This window comes from Leucopleurus acutus (genome assembly GCF_964270905.1).
Source record: "Leucopleurus acutus genome assembly, chromosome: 7".
In the NCBI taxonomy this organism is placed as follows: domain Eukaryota; kingdom Metazoa; phylum Chordata; class Mammalia; order Artiodactyla; family Delphinidae; genus Leucopleurus; species Leucopleurus acutus.
Window position 1 is genome coordinate 900,872 of NC_139150.1, and position 22,448 is coordinate 923,319.

General features: G+C 66.0%; 1 protein-coding gene across 1 annotated transcript; it reads right to left on the bottom strand.

Annotated features, from left to right (window-relative positions):
- Nucleotides 1-319: 319 nt before the first annotated feature.
- PTGDS (prostaglandin D2 synthase) lies at nucleotides 320-3,580 on the bottom strand (the record flags this gene model as incomplete). Its single annotated transcript, XM_082842423.1, has 7 exons — nucleotides 320-438; nucleotides 805-830; nucleotides 1,398-1,499; nucleotides 1,637-1,753; nucleotides 2,295-2,371; nucleotides 2,482-2,621; nucleotides 3,467-3,580. 6 exons carry the CDS (start codon nucleotides 3,578-3,580, stop codon nucleotides 805-807), a joined length of 576 nt encoding a protein of 191 aa, XP_082698549.1. The 3' UTR covers nucleotides 320-438.
- Nucleotides 3,581-22,448: the final 18,868 nt, after the last annotated feature.

The following is a 22,448-nucleotide window of genomic DNA, read 5'->3' on the forward strand; positions in this document are numbered from 1 at the left end:
GGGCCTTGAGGGGCTGTGGTGAGATCAGGGCCCCGAGTGGGGTGGGTGGGGACGCGTCGGCGCTTCCCCTAAGCTGTCCTGGCTTCTGGCCCAGCCGCGTCTTCCACTCCACCAGGCACCTGGCTAGCGGGCCCTTGCTTACCCCTTGGGGGTGTCATGCAGAGCCAGCCTCCAAGATTTTACAGAGGGGGTAGGGAGACCGAAGAGGGCGGCGGTCAGGTCCCGGGGGCCTGCCAAAGCCAGGCCCGGGGGGCAACGACTGCAGGACAGACAGACAGAGGCCAGGCTGCTGACTTGCTTCCGGAGTTTATTCTCAGAGCTGGGATAAAGCCCGAGGGGGCAGGGCCGGTGGCGCAGGAGCCGGGGCTGGGGTCTTGGGGGTGTTGAAGGAAAAGGCCGAGCAGGGCAGCATGGCCAGGTCCTGAGGGCTGGGGTCACCTGGCCAAGAGAGCAGGACCTGTCGGTGTGGCGGGCAGTACCGCAGTCCGGGCCCCGGGCCCCAGGCCCCTGCTGGCTGCAGGCCACGGGGGAATGGCCGTCCCAGGGCCCCACCCCCTGATGGGGGCCTCCCCGCCCTGCCCTCCCCTCCCCTCCCGGTTCCTGTTCCAGCCGCCAGCCCCTCCTACCCCAGCGACCTCGCGGAACCCCGGTGGAGCCCCCTCCTCCTCGGAGCAGCCCCAGGGGCCTGGACCAGCCTTGCATGGTGGGTGGGGCTGTGGGGAGCGTGCACTGAGCGACCAAGTGAGTGAAGGAACGCATGGGTGGGCACCGCTGGGTGAAGGCAGCCCCCAGCACCCCACTCACCTACGTGTTCTCCTCCATGCACTTGTCTGCCAAGAGAAGCCCGGGACGGCGGTCAGCGCCCCAGGCCGGGCCACCTCCCCCGCCCCACCTGTCGCTAACCCCGCGGCCCTGGAGAGCGTCTCGGTTGACCCTCAAACTGCTGACTGCAGCACACCACCCCGCTCCCTGGCCCTGCTCCTCCAAACAGGGAGGGGGTCCCGTCCCTCCGGGGGCCCAGAGCAGGCTGCCTGCCCCAGGGAGGCCGTGGGCGCTGAGACTTCGGGGAGCCCGTGCTGAGCCCAGGGCGCTTGTCCCTGTGTCCCCACGGGCACACCCACCCCTAGGGCTTGCCCCCCACCGGGCTGGGGACCTATGTATCCTGGGGGCCGACCCGGGGCCTGGCACACAGTGGGTGCGTGGTGAACCCGGGGAGGGGGTGTTTCAGGCCAAGATCACGGTGTGGAGGACAGGCCGCCCACACTTTGGAGGCCGTGTACCGGTCAGCGGGCGGTCGGCCGGAGGAACCCCAGGCCTCAGCCACCCCCGAATCAGGAGACCGTGTGTCTGCCTGTAACCTGACCTTAATCCCTCCCGTCAGATTAGCGGCCCCTCACCAGTCTGTGGCAGGAAGACAATGCTATCCTCTGTGAAGCCCTGGGCCTTGGCGAAGGTGGCGAATTTCTCCTTGATCTCAGTTGTGGGGGCCTGGGTGCGGCCTGGGGCAGAAGGAGAAGCCGTTGGCCTCCATCCGGGAGACCTTGCTCGGCCCCCACCCCCAGGCTTGGGGAGTCCCCAAGCTGCCCCGTCGGCCGGGCCTCAGGCCGGGCGGCGGGAGCTGGCGTGGGGCACGTACTGTAGAGCGTGGCCATGCGGAAGTCCTGGCCGGGGCCTCGGAAGCTCTCGGTGTAGAGCAGGGCATAGGCCTCGTAGTCCGTCTCCACCACCGACACCTCGTGGTTGCCGCTCCAGTCTGGGGGCCCAGGAGACAACCGCGGTGGGTCGGGGACCCCTGGGGAGGGCGCCTCTGTGGGCCGGCGTGGGAGGGGCCCTGATGCCCCACGCTCTGTCCAGCTGCCTTCCCTGCCCCTCCCCAGCCCGCTGCTTCCTGCCAGCACAGCCCAGCGGCCCCAGACCAGAAGTCCTGGGGGCCCAGCAAACACACAGGCTCAGAAAATCGGGAGTTCATGGGACAGCCACAAACTCTGCAGCCAAACTCCTCTCGGGAGGGGGAGAGATTCGCAGTGGGGAGGTCGTTCCCGGGCAGGGAGTGAGAAGGCCCGAGGTCCTGGGGCGGAGAGCTGCGGAAGGTGTGGGGGAAGCCTTGGGGGCAGCGGGACGGGGCAGCAGACAGCTGGGGAGATTCCATCCCGGGGCAGATCCAGGCCGACCCTGGCAGAGCAGCCATCACTGCCCCCCTCCATGTACTGCAGGGCAGGGTGTCACCCAGAGTCCCCGACCAGCAGGTGTCACTCCTGAGTTGACCCTGGGGTCTGGCGAGGGGCCCCACTCACGGGGGCTGGTATAGCTGTAGCAGCCTGGGGGGCCTGCAGGACGCAGCAGCAGAGTCCGGGTCTCACACTGGTCTTTCCTGTGGGCAGGTCACCCTCGGGTCAGGGGTCAGGCAGGGGTGGGGGCTGTCCCTAGACCGCGACCATGGGCAGGGAGCTCTCGGCCCCAGAAGCCCGCCCCACCGCCCACCTGAGAAAGGTAGACGTGAGATTGAGGCCACCGTCTGCCGCGGGGGCCACCACCGACTTGCACATGGACAGCACCTTCTTCTTCTCCAGGAACCAGCTCGAGTTGGAGGCGAGGCCCGAGGTGAACCAGAGCCCCAGGAACTGCGGCGAACGGCCCCCACCCTGGTCAGCCGGGACCCTCCCGGACGCGCCATGGTGGCCGCCCCGCTCCTCCCCCTCCCCTCCCCCCTCCCCACCCTCCCCCACCCTCCCCCTCCCCTCCCCCTCCCCACCCCTCCCCTCCCCTCCCCCTCCCCACCCCTACCCTCCCCCTCCCCCTCCTCTCCAGCCCGGCCCCTCCCCCTCCACTGGGTCCGGCCTTGCCTGGCCGTGGAGCTGGCGCCAGAGGGCACCGAGGCCGTCCCTGGAGGGGTCGGAGCAGGGCGCGGGGCTGCGAGACCCACTCCAGCTCCCGAGGGGGAGCGCGCCGCCAGCTGTGTGTGTGTGTGTGTGTGTGTGCGCGCGTGCGTGTGTGTGTGTGTGCGCGCGCGCGCGGAGTGGGGGGAGGGTCGCGAACGCGCGCGCACTCGGTTGCTGTGGCCATCCCCTGGCGCCGCCCTGTGCGGCATCCCCATCTTCGCGCTCGCCCACGGAGGTGTGTCCTAGGACCCAGGTGTGGAAGGTGTGCCTGTTTTCCCTGGGCATCGTGAGCTCGTTGGGCTAACCGTGTTGGGTCAGGGCTGACGGGCACGCAGGTGATCCGCGTGTCTGCATGTGCCGTGTGGGCGCTCGTGGACACAGGTTCTTCCCTGCCAGTTGGGGGTAATGCACCCAGATCTTGGTTGACGAATTGCCCGGGAAGGCCTCTCGTGGTCAGCCTCCTCCTGCCGGTCCAGCCCTCCTTCCCTGCAGCACCCCCTTCCCAGGGAGAAAATTGGGCCCCAGGGAGCACCCTGCTCCCTACACGGCCCTGTCCCGCCTTGGGGACCCGGCAAGGAGCCCCTCACCTTGTCCTCTTGGAAGTTGGGCTGCAGGGCGGCCTGGGCCTGGGTTGGAATCTGCAGGACCCCCAGGATCCCCAGCAGGGCCAGCCCTGTCCACAGAATGTTCAGAGCGGCCATTCTCCCAGAGCCGAGCAGGCAGCGCAGGCAGAGAGGCAGGCAGGAGGCGCGGAGGCCACCGGGGAGACCCCTATTTATGGGCCTGGCTTGGCCTCCACCCAGGGCACAAGGACAGCCCACTGGAGGCTCGTGATGCGGGGGCAGGACAGGGCAGCTGAGCCCAGCGGCCGCTGAGCCCCCCACAGGGCTGCTTATGTAAGAGGCACTGACTAGGACAGGCCTGGGCGCTGCCACAGCAGGGTGAGCGGGGGCGGGCAGCCAGAGGCCCCTGCGCGGCTGGTCCTTTCTCCAGTCCCAGAAAGACCCGCCGCAGCAGCCTGGATGGGGGCAGGGGGCAAGAGCCTCGGTGCTGCCCTGCCTCTGGGGCCTCTGGTCACTTCCCACCAGGCACTGGGAACCCCCCCGCCCCCAGCCCAAGCCCTACCACTGTTCCGTCTCCAAGCCTGGCGACCCTGGGAGGGGAAGCGTGGCCCCGTTTGCACTGTATGAGTTTGATCCTGAAAGGCCCAGCAGGCCCCGGGGTGACGGGAAACTTGGGCCACGGTAAAGCCAAATCTGCCCCCGAAGCAGAGGCCGAGGGCCAGATGTGCTGGGCACAGCCTCCCCCGACGGCCAGCCGTCGGGGCTCTGGCTGGGGCCCCCTGGGCACCTCTTTCGGCCCGGGGCCCCTCTGGCCTTGGGCGTAGGCCCATCCCCCGCACCACGCATCCCCGCCTGCACCAGTCCCGCCCACCCTGTGGAGCTCAGCCTGTCCTGTTACCTGGGGTGCTGAGGCTGGTACCTCCCCCAGTGGCAGCGGATTACAGAGAGGGCCGCCTCCCTGCGGAGGCCTCTCTGCGTTGATGGGGTCCCGGGCCCTGTTCACATCTGGCAAGTGTCACCTGTCCCCCTGGTTCTGTCCAAGGCCACCCCAGGCCAGCCAGGGCCTCAGCACAGGACTGAGTGCGGCCAGCGGCTCTGAGCAATGGTGAGTGGGCTGCGTGTCTGGGGTGCGGGCTGGGAGGGATGAAGCTGGGGAAGGAGGTCCCGTGTGGTGCAGACAGAGGGGACGCAGCTGTGGCCGGTGAGGGGACAGGGGCTGGTCACCCCTAGACGCAGGCCCGGCTCCCGTCCCAGTGCCTGGCACCTTCCGCCCGGGAGCTGGATTCTTGGCAGCCCTGGCCTCGGGCTTTGGAATGGCCCCAAGGCGGCCGGAAATTATCGAGGGGGAGGTGTGGGTCAGGGCAACTGCCTGAATGGGACCAGCATGGGCCCTGCCACCCACCTAGTGGGGGCAGGAGGGTGGGCATCAGGCCCACGGGGGTCCTGGTGAGGTCAGGGTGCCTGCAGCTCGGCCCTGGCTGGACCCCTTGCTGGGGCTGTGAGGCCGGAGTGTACCGCCCTTTGTCGCCCCTCCCCAGTGGCCCAGGGGTCTGGGAGCGCAGACTGGGTTTTCTGGGGGGGCACCAGGGAGCTCCCTCAGCGGGGCCGCCTGGGGGAGCCGCTGGGTGGGCAGTGCCGTGCAGAGGGTCTCCTACTTTCTCACGGGTGCTGGGGCTGTGGGAGCCTTTGGTGTACGAGGCGGAGGCCAACATGAAGCGGGGCGGGGGGGGTGGGCAGAGAGAGATAGGAGGCACCTGTGGCGGGGGGGAGTGTGATGGGGGATGGGGGTGGAGGTAAGGAGGGCAACGGTGCAGAGGAGGGGGCAGAGGCAGGCCTGAGACCCCCACCCCTCTGGCCTGGCCTCCCATCAGCTCCCGCCCCTCAGGCACTGTTCATGCTCTAGGCCGTGTGGGGACAGTCCGTCAGAGCAGGCAGGAGTGGGGACGGGTGCCCGGACCTTGCACTGCCCCTGGGCTACCCTGGGAACCCCTTTGCAGCGCTGGGGCCTTTCGTGGGCAGGGCTGGGCTGAGGCTGGGGCCCTGGACTCCTCCCCCACCCCGGGCTCTCCCTCAGGTGCCCCTCCAGCCCCTTACCCAGTCCTCCTGGAACTCGGGCTCCAGGGGACCCTGAGCAAACTGGAGTTGAGTGGGGGCTTGGGCCTGGCCCAGCTGCAGAGGACCCAGGGCACGATTTCGGGGCCCAGGAAGTGGGTTCCTGGGCACTGCTGGGCCCGGCAGGTGGAGGAGGGGTCCCCCTGGGAGCCCTATTGATGGGGACACCTGGCATCGGCCCCCCAAGGGCCGATGATTCACCTTCTGCCAGGTCCAGGTAGGGTTGGGCCATTGCCAGCAACTCCTGCAAGATTTCTGCCCCTTTCTTCCCTCCCCCTGGGGCTGTGCAGGACGGAGGCTGGGCACGGGAGCGAGAGGGGGATCCCACAGGCACCAGGACCCCCTCTGTGCCCTCTGCACCCCTCCGTTCTGCTCTGAGCTTGGCCCTGCGTGTGGTCAGCAGCGCCGGCTGGGCCATCTCCGCCCTCCAGGTGGTGGGTACGTGATGGACATGGGGGTGGTGAGGCTCCTCCTGGCACCCACTGAGCGCCAAGTTGCCCGGTCCTGGCAGACCAGGGGCTGCTCCCTGGGTCTCAGGGGGACAGGTCTGAGAGGGCAGGGTGCCTGCCCTGAGCCCGGGAGCCAGACCCTGGCCTCTCAGGAGCCCACTCCCAGCCCTGGCACCAGGAGAGACCCCCGGGAGGCTGGCCTGGGGTCCCCGCCTTAGGTTCCTCCCCGTCTCTGGGCCCATCGCAGAAGCTGGCAGCTCTGGACGCGGCTGGGCTCAGGCCTTCCGTGGGCCTGGGGGCACGTGAGCCGCAGACCTGGCTGCTCAGCGATCAGTGGAGCTGAGGCTGCAGTATCCCTGGAGCCCGAGGCCCAGGCGTGCGGGGGGATGGGCACCTGCCCGGGAGGGGAGCTGCTGGGCTACAAGGATGCCGAGAGTTGGCCTGGACCTTGAGAGGTCACTGCTGCCAGCCCCCTGCTTCTGGCCCAGCAGGTCAGAGGCAAGCCCGGGCCCAGGCCTAGGCTTGATCTCCTTGGGGGGCAGTGACGGGTCCCAGTCCCCAGGCAGTGTCCCCCAGAGATGGTTGGCCCTTCAGAGCTGAGGCTCTCCCAACACCTGGTGGCCTCTCGCTGACCGGTGGCTAATGGAGTGTCCGCTGGTCTTGGATTGGGGATTCACAGGGACCTCATGGACCCCACCTACTTGCTGCTTGGCCATCAGTGCCCCCAGCCTGCGGGAAGGGGCTCTGAGGGAGCACTGAGCTGGTGGGCAGGGGAGGCCCCACTGGACCCCACCTCACCCTTCAGGCCTGTCCCCCGCCCTCCAGAGGTGGCTCACAGCCCCGGAGATCACCCCATCCAGCATGCTCCTCCCATGGGGGGATCCCCAGCCAGTAGATTTTAAGTAGAAGAGGGGCAGCGCCCGGGGTCACCTAGAAGCTTCTAGACAGAAGACTCCAGAAAATCACCGAAGGCCTCGTCCCCTCTCCCTGCCCCCTTTCCCAGCTCCTGGACGGGTCCAGCCTCCAGGGCTGCCCTGGGAAAGACCCGAGGCAGCCGGTGGAGAGGTGTCCAAAGCGGAGAGTGGCCGTGCGGCCTGGTGGGGCACTGGGGCTGGAAGTGGGGGTGGGGCACTGGGGCTGCAGCACGAGACCACCAGGGCTGGGTACCGACGGGACAGCCAGCTCAGGGCTCCTCCGGGTGCAAGAAGCCCTCCACGTCCCCGCCTGGGCTCCCCAGAGGATAGCTGCTCTGAAGTTTAAGGAGGCACCCCAGACTCGGAGTGTCCCCGAGTGACGCCCTCTCTGAGTTTCTACCCAGACCACAGGGGGCCCTCTTCCCCCTGTGCTGGCCCGGCCTCTGTCTCCTCGTCCCCTCTCTGCTTTGGGTTGGCCACTGTTGACACCTGGCGATGACCATGTCTCCACCTGGCGTCTTCTTTCCCAACCCAGGAGGTTGCACTGCCCCAGGAGCCAAAGTGGGGGGAGGGCCGGGGGGTTGGATGAAGCACTGCTGCCAGACCCCAAGGGGCCCAAGGATGGTCACGGCCAACCCGAGGCTCCTCCTGGCCAGCAGGAGCCCAGGGCCGGCTGGCTGCCTCTGGAGGTAGAGGGGCTGCAGCATTCTGCCTTAGAGAGGGGCCTGGCAGGGCTGTGGGGAGAGCGGCCTGCCCTCCACCATGGCCCGCAGCCCCCAGCCTCCCACGGGTGTGACACTCTGGATTGGGTGACCAGAGCAGGTGGCTTCCAGAAGCATCCAGCCCGGCGGGGGGTGGTTGGAGCTAAAGCATGTCCCCTCACCTGTGGAAGGCTGGGTAGGAGGGGCCTGCGGGCACCAGTCTCCTGGGAGCGTCGACGGATGGGCCCTCCTGAGTCACTGCGGCCAGGCTGGGCCCCCCTCCCCCCGAAAGGACCCCAAAGCCAGGACTGTTTCTTGTGGGGTCTTCCTCATCCAGGGCCTCAGTGAAGTCTCCTGATTCTGGAAGTTTTCTCGCCCCTGTGACCTGACCGTGCCAGGCTGGCCCAAGGCGCTGCAGGATCTCCTGGTCCCGCCAGGGGAAGCAAGGCCACCCCTGGGGCCTGGGCCTGAGGTCCTTGGACCTGGGCCTAAGTGTTCTCCTGCAGTGGGCGCTCCTGCCTTTCACTCAGGGCCCAAGGTGACCCCTGGTGGGTGGGAGCCACGGCTCTGATCAAGGCCTGCAGCAGGGGGGCACCTAGCAGGGGTGGTGCTGGGCAGGGCTCACCTCGGCCAGGAGCGTGCCCAGCCCTTGGGGGCGGTTGCCGGGGAGTTAAGTGGGGACAAACGTCAGAGAGGACACTCAGGCTGCCCGGCCTGGGCCTGCGACCCGGGGCTCTGGGTGCCGCCCCTCAGCCCCAGGACGCCACTGTCGTTGCGCAGTCCTGCCAGTCCATCCGGGCACCAAATGTTTATTCCTGGTGCGGGAGGGGTGAGGGGGACAGATGTGGCCTCGGGAGACGAGGTACAGGCAAGGCCCTGACTGGCTGTGAGGATGGGGTCAGCCAAGGGCCAGGCTGGGCTCCAGAGGGGGTGGGCCCAGCATTTCACGAGGGCCCGGCCTGGGCCATCTGAGAGCGGGGAGGCCAGGCAGAAAGGGGCGGGCGCTGGAGAGCGGGAGGCCTGGGGCGCAGGGAGGGAGAGGGGCAGGGCCTCTGGCTGCCTCACCTCGGTAGGCGCTGCCTGGGCCCCAGGAGGCCCCCAGTGCCCCAGCCTTCCTCACAGCCCCCTCAGGCCTCGGGGGACACTCGCTCTGTGAGGCCTGAGCGCTGGTCGGAGGGGCAGGGCCTGTTTGCACAACCCCTGCCCCCAGCCCAGGCTCCTCAGGCAACGCCCGCGGGCCCCAGGCTCACTGCAGAATGGGCCGCCGGGCACAGAGGGCGTGCATGTGCCTGTGAGCGTGCGTGCACCCGAGGGCATCCTCCCTGTGCGCACGTGTGCGTGTGTGGGTGTGTAAGTGGTGTACGCTCATACGTGAGCTCTGCGTGTGTGAGGTTGTCACGTGTAAAGGGCCAGAGACAGGAAACACCAGGGACGCTGGGAAACACTCCCGAAGCGAGGGGACAGTGTGGCCCAGGGCAGGGGACCTAGGTGGGGAGGGGGTGGCCCAGGGCAGGGGGCCTAGGTGGGGAGGGGGTGGCCCGCGGTGGGGGGACCTAGGTGGGGAGGGGGTGGCCCAGGGCAGGGGGACCTAGGTGGGGAGGGGGTGGCCCGGGGTGGGGGGACTGTGGAGGGGGAAGGTGGTCGGAGCAGGGGCACCTGGAGGTCTGGGCAGAGGCAAAAGAGGTGCCTGGGGCCAGGGTCCTGGTGGCGGCCTGCTGCCTCCGCTCCGTGCTCCTGACGCAGTTAAGGAAGGCCGGGTCGGGGCCTCTCTCACCCGCTGGGTCTCTTCTGAGGCCCTGAACCTAACTGTGTCCTTGCAGCGTTAACCTTTCATCTCAGGACTGCCCCCTCCCCAGCCCCCAGCACAAGTCCCACGGGCCTGTCCCCTCCTTCCCTTGGTCACACAGACGGGCCCCTGTGCGTCCTCTCTGCCCTCAGGGTGACCCTCCCCTGCCCTGGCCTCCCCATCTGACAAGCTGTCCCCCCCTCAGTCCCCTCCTCCGTGCCCCTCGTCCAGGGCCGCCCTCGCTGTGCCTTTGCTTGGCCGCTGCCCTTGGGACCTTCTGCTGCTCGACGGGTCCTGCCTGGGACCCTCTTCTCGAGCCCCAGCCCCCAGCCTTGCTACCTGGGTCCTGATGACCTGCTTACCAGGTGGGCCTGGGCCAGGACAGGCGTGTCTAAGGTCTGGTGCCCACCCCAGCTGGGCACACAGCCCCTCCTCAGTGGACGCTGCCGCCCGGCCCCTGCACCTCAGCCCCTCAGGCTCCCGGGCCCCTTCCCCAGTGTCGGCCCCTGGTGCCCCGCCCCAGCTGCCGCAGACCTCCCAGCGCTGCTTTGGGGCAAAAGGCAGTGTGGTCACGGGAGATGCCCAGCGTCTGGACAAACGTGACAAGTTTCTCCCTCAGCTCAGAATTCAGCTCCTTCCTCGGCCCCGTGACCGAGAAAGGGGTGAGTCCTGGGAGGAGCCTCCCTCCAGACCGCGCCCCTCTGTCCTCGTGGCCCTCGACCTCCGCGTGGAGCGCCAGGGAGAAGTGCTGACAGCTATCTCCACCCCGCGCGTCTCCTCCTGCTGGTGGGGGGCTGCTGAGCACGGCCTCCCTCTGGGTGTCCCCCAGGCCCCCCCGGTCGCCTTGTGACCTAAGGAGCAGCTCTGGGCCCTTCCTGGGTGGGAGAGCCCCCTTCCAGGCCTCCGAGGGGTCCTGGTCTGGCCGCCCCTGGGGACAGGGCTGTGGACCCCGTGTGCGCGGGCTGGGGCCCTGTGGGGAGTGCTTGGGCGGAGGGAGGAGGGAGGAGGCCCCCGGTTGGAGGGGCTTTGGGGGCGGGGGGCGGGGCAGGTGGGTGAACCGGGTCGGGGAGGCTTGGGTCCTTCCGGAACAGTCCTGTTGCCACACGTCTCCCCTGGCGGCCCATCCCTCAGGGTAGCCTGGCGGGAAGGCTGGCGGATGCAGAAGTCGGGTGTCCTAGATGAGGTCACCAGGTCCCCTGGGCCCGTCTCTCTGCCACCAGCCTGGACCTGGGTACCTTCCTCCTTCCAGCCGAGCTCTGGCTGCACCTACCTGGCTCCTCTCCCCATTGCAGCCCGTGCTGGCCGCCCTCCCTCGGGCTGTTGGCCTGCCCGCCTCCAGGCAAGGGCTCTGGGTGTCCAGCCTCATCCTGAGGAGAGAGAGGTGATGGCAAAGCGATGGTCGTCCTTGAGCTTGAAGATCGCCGAGGCCGTCCTGAATCAGGACTGGTCCTCCCCGAAGGTGCTGCCTGCTGGGCCACGAGGGAACGCTGTCCCCGGAAACTGCGCCGAGCTGGGGCTGAACAGGCCCCGGGAGGCCCGTCCCACACCACCCGGGCATCCAGGAGCCAGGGGCCCTCTCACCGGGCAGAGGTCCCCGCGCTGGACCTGCCCCGAGGCACGAGCAGAGACCAGAGGCTCCCTTGGGTGTGGCAGGGACAGGATGACCCTGACCTTCCCGAGCCTCAGTTTCTCCGTCTGTGCAGAGGCACCGAGATGTTCCCGCCTCACCGGTGCTCCGAGGGCTGTGGCCTAAGGCAGGGCTGGAGTCAGTCTGGGCCCGGCTGCACTCGCCCTCTTTCCTCCTGTCCAGGCGAGTCCCGGGCCTTCCGCCCCAGATGCCCGCTCGGCCCACCTTCTCCAGGCTGTGCCAGGGATAGACCTTGTGGCAAGGCCAGTTCGGGCCCCGGGGTGACTGAAGCCCCGGGATATGTTCGGGGCCCTGGGCCTGGGTCTGCCACGCTCCCAGCAGGATGAGGCCACCCGCAAGGGTCCCAGGGGCTCCATTCTGAGCAAGGAGGCGGGAGGCCTGGGCGGCCGCTGGCCTGGCAGGTGGTGGAGGCGTGGCGGAGGGTCTGGCCTGGGAGCCCCTGTTAACGGGTTCACCTGCTAGCCGCCACCCCAGGGCAAGCTCACCTTCCTCCAAATCCAGGAAGGGTGAGGTTTTGCCCCGTTGTCTCCTGGGTGCAACTGGGCCAGGGGGAGAGGTGCGAGAGTGAGAGCGTCCAAGGAGGGCTTGCGGTGGGGAGGCTGTGAGGCCCCCTTGGACGTGGCCCAGCGAAGATCAGACAGTGGGTCCTTTTACCCGTCCGGCCCCGCTCTGGGCCCTGGCCCGAGAAGTGGGTGGGACAGGGGCACCTGCTGAGACTGCCAGCCCACGGGGACGCGCCCCAGCCTGGCCTCCTTACACTCACGTGCCCCCGGCCCCGTGTCCACTGTCCGAGCAGTCGCCACCCCACACTGGACATCAGGGTCTCCTGGGCCAGGACGCCTGCTGGGAGCGCCCAGCCAGGCCCGGGGGGTCACACAGGCACCTGAGCTGAGGGCCCACAGTGTGGAACCCGTCCCCGCCTGCCCGGTCTGGGAGATGGCTGAGTCGTGCTCTGGTCCCGGGGCAGGTGGCTGGGTGGTGGGGTGGGGGGCAGGGGGGGACAGAGAGTGTCAGTGCCAGGCTGGCCAGCCACTGACCCCGCTCTGCGCCCAGGTCCGGTCTGGGCCAGGGCCGCCTGAGGCCACCGCCATGTTCGGCAGCCCCAGACCCGGGGGAGCAGGCAAACCTCCTCTTTCCCGGACACGGCAAGGTCCACTGCCCCATGGTGGCTGCCACCTGGCCACGGTGGCCCCCACCCTTCCACTCCCCGAGTCTTGAACGGGTGCCCCTGGGTGAGGTGGACCCGGCCAGGGGGTGCCCCAGAGAGAACTCGGCCTGGCCACTGACCCTTGGCAGGGCAATTCTTGGGGGCCTGGGGGGATACAGGAGTTTCTGGGTTCAGGGCTTGGTGCCTGGACCCTGAGCGGGGGCGGAGCACACTTACCCACAGAGCCCCGGCCCGTGATGTGCAGAACTGGCTCTCAGCATGGGACCTGCCCACAGAGGTGGCAGGCAGGTGGGGAGGGTGCAGGCTGGAGGGTCTGGGCACCTCCCTCTGGGCCTGGGGGGCTTCTGGACCCCCTAAGGCCTTGGGAGGGTATTCTCCTCTCTCGGGGCTGAGCAGTCCAGAGGGTGCCCCGGCCCCCACCCGGAGCTCAGCCTGCATTGGCAGAAGCAGAGCTTCTCACGGATCCTGGGTCTTTGCTTACACACCCACTCCCAGGCCTGCTCTCCGGGCACCTGGGATCCTCTCGGGAGATGGGTCTCTGGGAATCCTGGCTGTGTGCGGAGCTGTAGCCCTCCGGCTAGTGGCTGAGGGGCTCGGCCGTGCCCCAGGCAGGCCAGTCGCCTGAGCTAAGGGCACCCAGAGAGCTGGTAGAACGTCATTCCTGGTGTGTCTGGGAGCGTGTCTCTGGGAGAGATTAGCCTGTGATTTGGGGGCCAGAGGAAAGCGGGGTTGGGGGCCCCATCCAGCCCCCGGGAGGCCCAAATAGAAGAAAGAGGTGGGGGGCAAAGTCACTCCGCTGGAGCTGAGCCGTGACCCTCTTCCCCGGCCTGCGGACATCGGCGCTCCTGGCTCCTGCGCTTTTGGACCCAGACCAGGGTCTACACCTCCTCAGGTCTTAGGACTTGGACTGAATCGCACCCCCCGGTCTCCTGGGGCCCCAGCCTGCAGACGGTGGACCGTGGGGCTTCACAGCCTCATAACCGCGTGAGCCCGTTCCTAGAATAGATTTCCCTCACAGGCATCTATACACATATCCTATCGGTCCCGGTTCTCCGGAGAGCACACAGGGGCTTGTAGACAACCCCGAGGGGTGGCTGATTTCAGACCCTGGGGCTCGGGGGCTCAAGTGGGGGCGGGGCAGAGAGGAGGCTGCTACCCGGAGGCGTGGGCCTCGGGGAGGGGGCAGCCTGGATGCTCTGAAGGGCCGTCCTATCAGCAGACCAAGAATTAGTAAAATAATAGAATATCAGGCAAACGTCGAGGTTCGGGAAAGACTAAAAACAGAGGTAGAAACCCGGGATGATTAATCGAGACAGAGACAAGGCACAAATCAACACGGCAGGAATGAAAAAGAAGTCTACAGATATCCGAAGGATAACGAGAGGAAACCGCCACGAAGAGATGGGGAATTTCCCAGCAAGCCCAGCAAAGTGGATTCAGGAAGAAAGAGTCTGAGCAGAAGCCGGACCCGTCGACAGATCTTCCCACCGCGGCACCACAACGCGGTCCGTTTTCCCGGGGGTCACTGACTCGCCGTGTCCTGCACGTGTGCAAAGTGTTTGAATGATAAGATTTCTTTACATAAACTGGAAATTTTAGACTAGTTTTTAGATTTACAGAAGAGTTGTGAAGGTTCCCATACACCCCCCACTCGGCTGCCCTGTTGTTAGCCTGTCACATTAGCATGGAACATTTGTCACGGTTAATGAACCAGTGTTGACACATGATTAACTGAAGTCCGTGCTTTATCCCATTTCCTCAGTTTTCCCCAAATATCCTTTCCTGTCCCAGGACCCCATCTGGGAAGAGCACGACAGTCGGTCATCAAGGCTTCTCAGGCTCTCTGGGCTGTGACAGTTTCCCAAATGCTCCTGGCTTTCGCTGACCTTGACAGTTTGGAGGCCTGGGCAGGGATCTCATAGACCACCCCTCTGCTGGGATTTGGCAAAAAAAGCCGGGTGTGACTATGGCTTAGATGAGACGGGAGTTTGTTTCTCTTTGATGTAAAAGCCCAGAGGTGGTGGCTGGGGCCCACGTGGGGCCTCGAGGCTCGCTGGCCCTCCTGCCGGTATCACCACCGTGCATGGCCTCTGCCCCAGTTGCTGGCTCCACCAGCACCAAGGACAGGGGCGAGGGTGCCCCTCTCTCAGAAGGCTTCCGGGAGGATGCGAAGGTCACCACACGTCTGCTGTCTAGACTTAGCCGCGAGGCCAAGATCGGCTACCTGGGAAGCCGGGAATCGCAGTCTGCATTCCGCGTGGCCGTGTCACTGGCTCACGCTGAGCCCCACAGACAAGAAAGGGAGGCAGCTCGCGCCCCTCCCCAAGGACGATGACCACAGGCCCCGCGCCAGGCCCACACCCGCCCCCAGCCACGCCCCGGCCTCTGGGTCTCGAGGAGCTTCTCAGAGTGCTGAGACCTGAAGCCTGAAGCCAAGGTGTCCCCTCCCGGCAGCTACCGATGTCCTGGCCGGAGGCTCCGTGTGCAGAAGAGGAGCAGAGGCCGGGCAGCCTCGCTGGAAGTGGCAGCGCTGGCGGAGGCCCTGGCGCATAAGGGACCAGGACGCTCTCTGGGGGGGAAAAGGAAAGGGCTGGCCCGGTAGCCCCTGGTGCTGGAGCCTGGACGTTGCTCCCTGGCCACCGTCTTCTGTGGCCGACCTCCCCAGTCACCCACAGTCCAGCCACCACACAGGCCCAGAGACCAGGACGACCCTCCTCTCCTTCCACGTGAGGTCAGCGTCCTCTGGGCCACGGCTCTGCGGCCCCCAGGTTCCAGGCCCTCCAGGGCACACCCTGACCCCCGCTAGTCCGTGCCGGAGATCCGGGCAGACCCTCCCCGTCCAGCGGCCAGCTGGGTCCCCACACTGGGCAGAGGCGGAGGCAGGCCACAGCGGAGTGGGGGTCAGCAAGGGCCTGTTTCAGAGGCTCACAGATGAGATACCTGGGGGGACCCCGGGTTAGAGAGGGACAGTCAGAAGATCTCGAGGGGAGGTGGAGTGGGGATGTGGGGTGCTGGGGCTCCCTTGACCTGTGGCAGGAGCAGAAGGGAGCCAGTGGAGTCCCAGGGGTGGTTGGAAACCCAGGCCTGGAGTCAGGACAGGGCTGCAGTCACAGGTGGTGACAGAATAGGGGGAGGGAGGGGCGGCTGGAGGCCTGTGCCTGGAGGCCCTGACACAGAGGAACCAGATTCGTTAGAGGCTGCAGAGAGGCGAGGCCGGAGGGGAACCAGGAGGGCCGTGGGGTGAGGCCTGGGGGAGGAGACCGGCCACCGGGATCAGAGATCAAGGGAGGCCACGGAGGTTACGGCCCAGAATGGGGCTTGTGGGCCAGCGGGACCCAGGCTCTGCCCACTCCTGGAGAGAGGCGCGTCCTTCCCCGTGTGAGAACGCTGGGCGCAGCCCCCGCTGTCCCAGAGCCACGGGGACAGTTGTGCGTGGGACTTTGCCTGGCCATGGGGGATGGAGGCTGAGAGGCTTGCTCGGCCCTAATGGACGCTGGACTAGAAGACGGGATCGGGACAGGTCGGGAGGGGAGGGGCCGAGAGGTGGGCGAAGCAGGGGCCTCACTGCCCAGGCTGGGTTCCCATGGCCGAGACCTGGGCTCAGGGCTCCGTCCAGCTCGGCCACAGCTGGCCCCTCAGCCCCGAGGTCCTCTGGGCCTCAGGCGCTTGGCGGGGCCGTGGACCAGGGTCGCCGGCTGGAAGGATTAGGGAAGAGGTGGCGTGGGCACCGGGCAGGGAGCCAAGCGACGAGGCTGCAGGCGGCCGTCCTACTGACGCCGGTCCAAGGCGGCGTGGTGGACGGCGCGGCTGGCTGCCCTGCGTGGCGTGTGGGGGGCGGGGCTGGCTGCCCTGCGTGGCGTGTGGAGGGCGGGGCTGGCTGCCCTGCGTGGCGTGGGGGGGCGGGGCTGGCTGCCCTGCGTGGCGTGTGGAGGGCGGGGCTGGCTGCCCTGCGTGGCGTGTGAGGGCGGGGCTGGCTGCCCTGCGTGGCGTGTGGAGGGCGGGGCTGGCTGCCCTGCGTGGCGTGGGGGGGCGGGGCTGGCTGCCCTGCGTGGCGTGTGGAGGGCGGGGCTGGCTGCCCTGCGTGGCGTGGTGGAGGGCGGGGCTGGCTGCCCTGCTGTCCGGCAGACGATGAAGTTGGCGTCTGCATGGCGGCCCCAGCAGCTCCCCGCAGGCCCGGGCCTGAGCTCCCCGTGCCCTGCGGTGGGTCTGACCTCGCCCAGGGCTCTGAAGACCCAGATCCAGGCCTGTAACAAGCGTCCAGAGCCAGACTCGGAGAAGGACGGGGCTGGCGGGGGCCTAGGGAGGGGCTGCACCGGGCTGCCGGCAGGGCTGGGGCGGGGGCACTGACTGTCTCTACAGCCTCAGGGTGAGCACTGCTCGGAGGAGCCGGCGTGACCAAGGTCGCTGTCAGCGGACCCAGGGCGGCCTCCCCAGCCCACGGCTCCTGCCAAGCTCGGCAGCGCAGGCCCAGCCGGGGCCCCGCTGCTGGGGAGGGGCTGCTGGCCTGGGCTCCCTGGGGCGGCGTTGGGGGCTCTGCCTACAGCCCCTGTGGCTCATCCCTGGCCCGGCTGGCAGCCCTCACGGGAAGCGCCAGGGAAGGCCACCATGTCCCCTAGCACTACGAGCTGCACGCAGACGCGGCTTCCAGATCACAGCGCCCTGTGTGGGCGACCACAGCACGTCTCTGAGCCCGGGCGGAGCGGGACCCTCATCTCTATCCAGACGGGGGCTCGGGGGCTGGTCCTTCCTCCCTTCCTCCTGGGCTCAGAACCGAGTCCCTGTCAGTCCCCGTTCCCTACCTAGGTGTGGCCCGTGAGTCCCCTTCCCGGGGACACACCCACATGCACATCCCCACAAGCATGCACGCACACACACACACACACCAGCACACACACACCTAGGTGCCCACGGCCACTTGTTCTTCACTCAGGGCTACCCGCGTCTGCAGCCCTGGGGTTCATGCCCCTCCGTCTCTGCCCCGGCCCCTTCCCCGGAGCGCGGCCGGCCCCCTCCCTCCATGCCTCCCGCCCCTACTCCTCTTCCCCTCCACCACCAGGTGGGGGTCACCTGTCCCGCACCTGTTGAAGGATGACGTGGCTCCTCCCCCAGCCAGGCAGGGGAGGGGTGGGCGTGGGGTGCCCCTCCCCCTCCCCAGAAATAAACAGGTCAGGGGGTTGGGGCTCTGAGCATCTTGACCTGCAAAACGAGCACTGCAGGGTGAGAAGAAGGGCCGAACGCTCCCCACACACGTGCTGCGCCCACGCCCTGTCCCGGCCCCCCAGGGCTCAGCCACAACCTTCTCCAGATGGCCGGCTCTGGGCGGGGGCAGCTCCCTGCCCCGGAGCCACCCTGCCCACTCGGCCCGAGAAGAGCCAGGCCAGGGCAGGGTAGGCATGGATGCTACTGTGGCCTCCCAAGGGTCCCACCCCATGGCGCCATGGGACCCGGCGGCACAACGGGCATCAGCGTCCCCGAGCCCCAGGGGCCTTGTGGGAGGTGAGACCTGACACAGGCCCCAGAGACACGGGGGAAGGTCGGTGTGGGGACGTCGAGATCAGGCCAATTGGACAAGCCAGAGCGGGGTCTGCTTCTGGGACATCCCCGGCCTTCTGCTGCCCTCCCCAGCCCAGACCCAGGGCCGCTGTGCCACTCAGCCCGGCCCTCCCCCCCGGGACAGAGCCAGGGGACCCCGCCCGCTGAGGTGCAGTTGCTCTGGGGGACGTGTGCTGTCTAGGGTCTCAGAGGCCCAGTAACTGACAGAGTGGAAAAATCCTGACTCCCAGCTAATCCACACAGACCTAAGAAATCCAATAACTTCCTTCAAAACAGAATAGCTCCCGCCAGGACATTCCTCCCTGAGCCTCAGAGCATCCCGCCCCCCGGGAGGTCCTTCCAAAGAGAAACAAGAGACAGCGTGTCTCGGGTTGGAGGCCAGTGTGCACGTACGTGTGCACATGCATCTGTGTGTGTGAACATGGTAGAGACGATGTTTCAGTGCCCGCTCCCGCCCCCGCAACAGCCTGGGGAACCGGAGCGTCCTCGCCGGGGGAGGGAGGTGGGCGGTCAGACCCTCCCAGCAGTCCTGCGCGAGCCCAGGCCTCTTGGTCCCCGGTCTGGTTCCACGGTGGCTGGAGCCCCTCCGCTCGAGCCCACTCCCGTTTCTAGTCTGCCCGGAGGACACCAGAGGTGGTCCCCAGGATGGCTGCCCGGGAGGAGCCCTGGGTGCCCCTTGTCTTGCTGTCAGCCACGGGTGGTGGGTGACACCGGACATCCTGACATCCAGGCCTGGGACAGTGCAGCCTGAGCTCTGGCCACCGGGCACCCTGGGCAAGCCTTCTCCAGCAAGGTCACCAGCGAGGAAAGGGGCGTGATGGCTCTGGGGTGCTCCAGGGCAGGGGTCAGGAGGGCCCTGCCTGCTGGGCTGGTGGTGGGCCAGTTCTCCCTCCGGCTCCTGGGAACCCATCAGCTGACAGGGGGCGGGGCGGAGGGAGCCTGGCCTGTCAGCCCCCGCACTTCCCCTCTGTGCTGGGATCCAAGCCCCTCGGGTCCAGCTCCTTGGCCAGGTCAGAGGGCCTGCAGAGGTGGGCAGGTTGGTGGGGGCCCCTTCCCAGGCCGAGATTGACCCTGGAGGCCTCACCAGCCCCGGTGCCTGGGAACCTGCCCCGTGGACCCGCCCGGAGGTGCACAGAGCCCCGTCCACACAGCGCTTCCCCTTCTCTCTTCCCAGCAGAGGTGTCTGGGCTCCTTGGGAACTGGGAGGACGCATCTTCTGGTGCTCCCCAGGCCCCAGGGTGAACAGAGGGACTCCCCAGGTTATCCTGTCACACCTGGACTGGGTGGCCCCCCAGCCACGTGACACCATCCTCCTCAGGGGCCCTGTGTCCTCACTGTCTGCGTCGGGAGGTCCATTGGGTGACCCTTCGGGAACCAGGCAACCAGGCCCAGGTTACCCTCTGAGCGGGGGCTACCGGGAAAGGTGCTTCCCCAGGGGCCAGAGTGGGCGCTAGGCCTCAGGACCCAGCAGGGAGGGCAGAGGGCAGGGTGGGAGGGGCTCCAGCTCAGCTCTGCACCCACAGATCCCGTTCCCCAGGGCTGACCACTCAGGACCCCGCCACCCTGGCCCACCTTCTCTCTACATTCCTCTTCCAGGAAACAGGCAGCGTCAGCTCTGGAAGCGCCCAGGGGGCTGGTCCTGGGCCCAGCAGGCCCAGATGGTGATGGGGGCTCTGGGGCCAGGATGAAGAGACGAGCCAGCTGCCCACAGGGCCTGAGGCCACGGCTTGGGGCCCACAGCGGGGGCCCCACGGCTCCAGCCAGCAGCTCCCTGGGTCCCATCGTGAGCCCCTCAGGGGCCAACATTCCAGGACGAGCTCTGCCTGGTCTGCCCTCCCCCCATCCAGCTCAGCCACCCACCATGGGACCTGAGCGGGGAGGTGGGCGCCGGGGGTTCGCACAATCCCGTCCCCACGCCCAGGCCCTCCCTTCCCCGACGCCTGGTCATGGTGTCCGTGTACGGGACGAGGGGGGTCGGGCACCTGCCTCCTTGCCCTTTCCTGATGCCCTTGGGTTTGATGGTCAGGCCACATCGGGCGGGTCCATGGCCACTGTCCATACCCACGGGATGCCTTACCTGGGTCCCAGCATTCTGCACAGGAGGGAAGCACGCAGGGTGGGTTCCTGCTGTGGACACCGCCATCCTCGTGCGGTCCCTGCCCCTGGAACTGTGGGCTGGCTTCTGAGGACTGACCACAGTGACAGCGGGGGCAGTGCCCAGAGGATGGCTTCTATCTCAAAGGACGCAGGGAATGTTTTCAACCTGGCAACACGCGTATGGTGCCAGGGGGGCAGGAACCAGAGGTGCAGGGGGGATTGGTCACTGACACATTCTGTGACCTACCTCCTGTCCGGGCAGGACACCTGCTGCTCCTTCCAGGGGACACAATAACAGAATTAGAGAAGGTGACTGCCCCCAGCAAAGGAAAGGATTCTCCTATTGGCTACTGACCCCAGGCAGGAGGGGAAGGTGGGTTTCTGTACAGAATGAGGGCCAGGAGAGCCGCATGGGAGCACAGAGCTCCCTGGGGGCCGCCTGGTACTTCCAGGTCTGCAGGACAGGCCGGTGGGACCATGGCCACCAAAGACTCAGCCGCCTGGGGGATTGGGAGGGGGGGTCGTCCATCAGGCGTGAAGCCAGGCGGGCTGCGGGCGGGGAAGGCGGAGCGGGCAGCGGAGAAAGGAGGGCCCGCGTGTCGGCCGCACCCCAGGCCGGGCCCCGAGTGAGGCCCAGCGTCCTGGCCCGCGTCTCTCTGCTCGTGCGCGTGTGTGATTCCTTCGTGGTTTTTCCTTCTTCCCATTACAGTTTTATATACATGTCGTCGGAGGTCAACTTTATAATCGTGGTTTTTTGGAAGCAGAACCTTCCGTGGGGCTGCGGCCGAGTGTGGGAAGTAGGTGCTTCCTCTGGGCGACAGCTGCAGGGGCCGTGCGGTGCCTCTGGTTAGGAGAAGGCGGGCATCTCCTCACCTGCACGGGGGATCCCGGTCTCTTTAGGGGGAAATCATCCTCTCCCCCTGTTGCCGGGAAGATCGCGTGGGCCTGGAGGGGAGTTAGAAGGCCACCGCGCAGGGGGGCCATTCATCGATTCAGTGCCTTTCGGCCCAAATCTGCCCTCCGTTACCCTTCGTTTATGAGAACTTCACGCCGCGAGCAGCTCTCTGCCGCTGGCCTGATGTTCGTGTAGGGGTCCCCTCGCGGGCTTCCGCACCCCCTCCTCCTTCGGGACCCGCGGGGCTCGACCCGCAGCGGGCGTCACGCGCCCCAGTCCTGACGCGGGTGGGTCCTGTCTACCGTCCTCAGCGCCACCGCAGCCGACTGCTCTGCCCTCCTGACTTGCTGTTTTTTCTTGTGACAGTTTAGTAGGTGTTTTGTTTTGTTTTGGACTTTTCCCGTTCCATGGAAATATTCCACTTGGGCGTGTAAAGGTGTCCACGACATCTTCTTGTGACCGCTTAAGTCGCCTCAGGCTGTGTTGTGACGCTGCGTCTTCTATTTGCAACACTGGTTATTTGTACTTTCCGTCTGTCTGTCTCTCTGCTTCCTCCTTTCTTTCCTTCTTCCCTTATTTCCTCATTTCTTTCCCTTAAGCGGACTTGCCCAAGATCTGTCTACTTGATTAGCCTTTTCGGAAACCACCTGTGACTATGCACATCTGCTCTGTCGCTTTTTCCGTTTCAGTCGTGGCCGCTGAGCCACCTTTGGGGTTCCTGCTGCTGCTCTTTCTACATTTCCTGAGCGAGAGGGTTAACCCTTCTTTGGTCTCCGCCGTGAACACACGCAGACGAGGCCAAGGGCCCCGCTCTCCAGCTGCAGGTATGTTTCACGAGCTTTGATGTAAAGTGTTTTTAATTTGTTTCGTTCAAAATATTTTCTGATATCCATGTGATTTCCTCTCCGGCTCATCAGCTGTTTAGAAGAGCATTTCTTTTTTTTTTCCCTTTCCTTTCTTTTTTTAAATTGAAGTATGGTTAATTTACAGGATTGCTAGAAGAACATTTCTTAATGGCCAGGCCTGCAAGGAGTTTTTTAGAAGATTTGATGTATAATACGCTTGTTTGTCATCAGATAACATACTCCTCCATTTTAATCTTTCTCTTTCTCTTCAATCTTTTTGCTTTGTGGTCTAGTAGTTCATCAGTTTTTGTAAATACCCTTGTGGGCTACCTGTATGTGTAATAGTCAAAAACTGGAAACCCTCGAAATGGCCATCAGCGGGCAGACGGACAAACAGCCTGTGGTACATCTTTGCTTGGATACTACTCAGCTGCAAAAAGGGAGGAACCACCAATTCCAGCAGCAATACGGACGCACTGCAAGGTCATTTTTTCTGAGTGGAAGAGGCCAGTAAAAGTGTAGGTTCTGTATGTTTCCCCTTACATGAAACTCTGGAAAATGCAAACTTATCATCTGTAGTGACAGCAGCCGTTGTGGGGAGAGGGGTCCAAAGAAACTTTCTGGGTGACAAACACGTTTATTTGCCTTCATCGTGATGGTTTCATGGACATGCGCACGTTTAAAACCTTAACAAAGTGTCCATTATTTGCCTTCATCGTGATGGTTTCATGGACATGCGCATGTTTAAAACCTTAACAAAGTGTCCACATGAACTGTGTTCAGTTTGCTGTGTGTCAGTTTTGCCCCGATAGAGCTGTTGGAAAGGATTTCCTTGTGT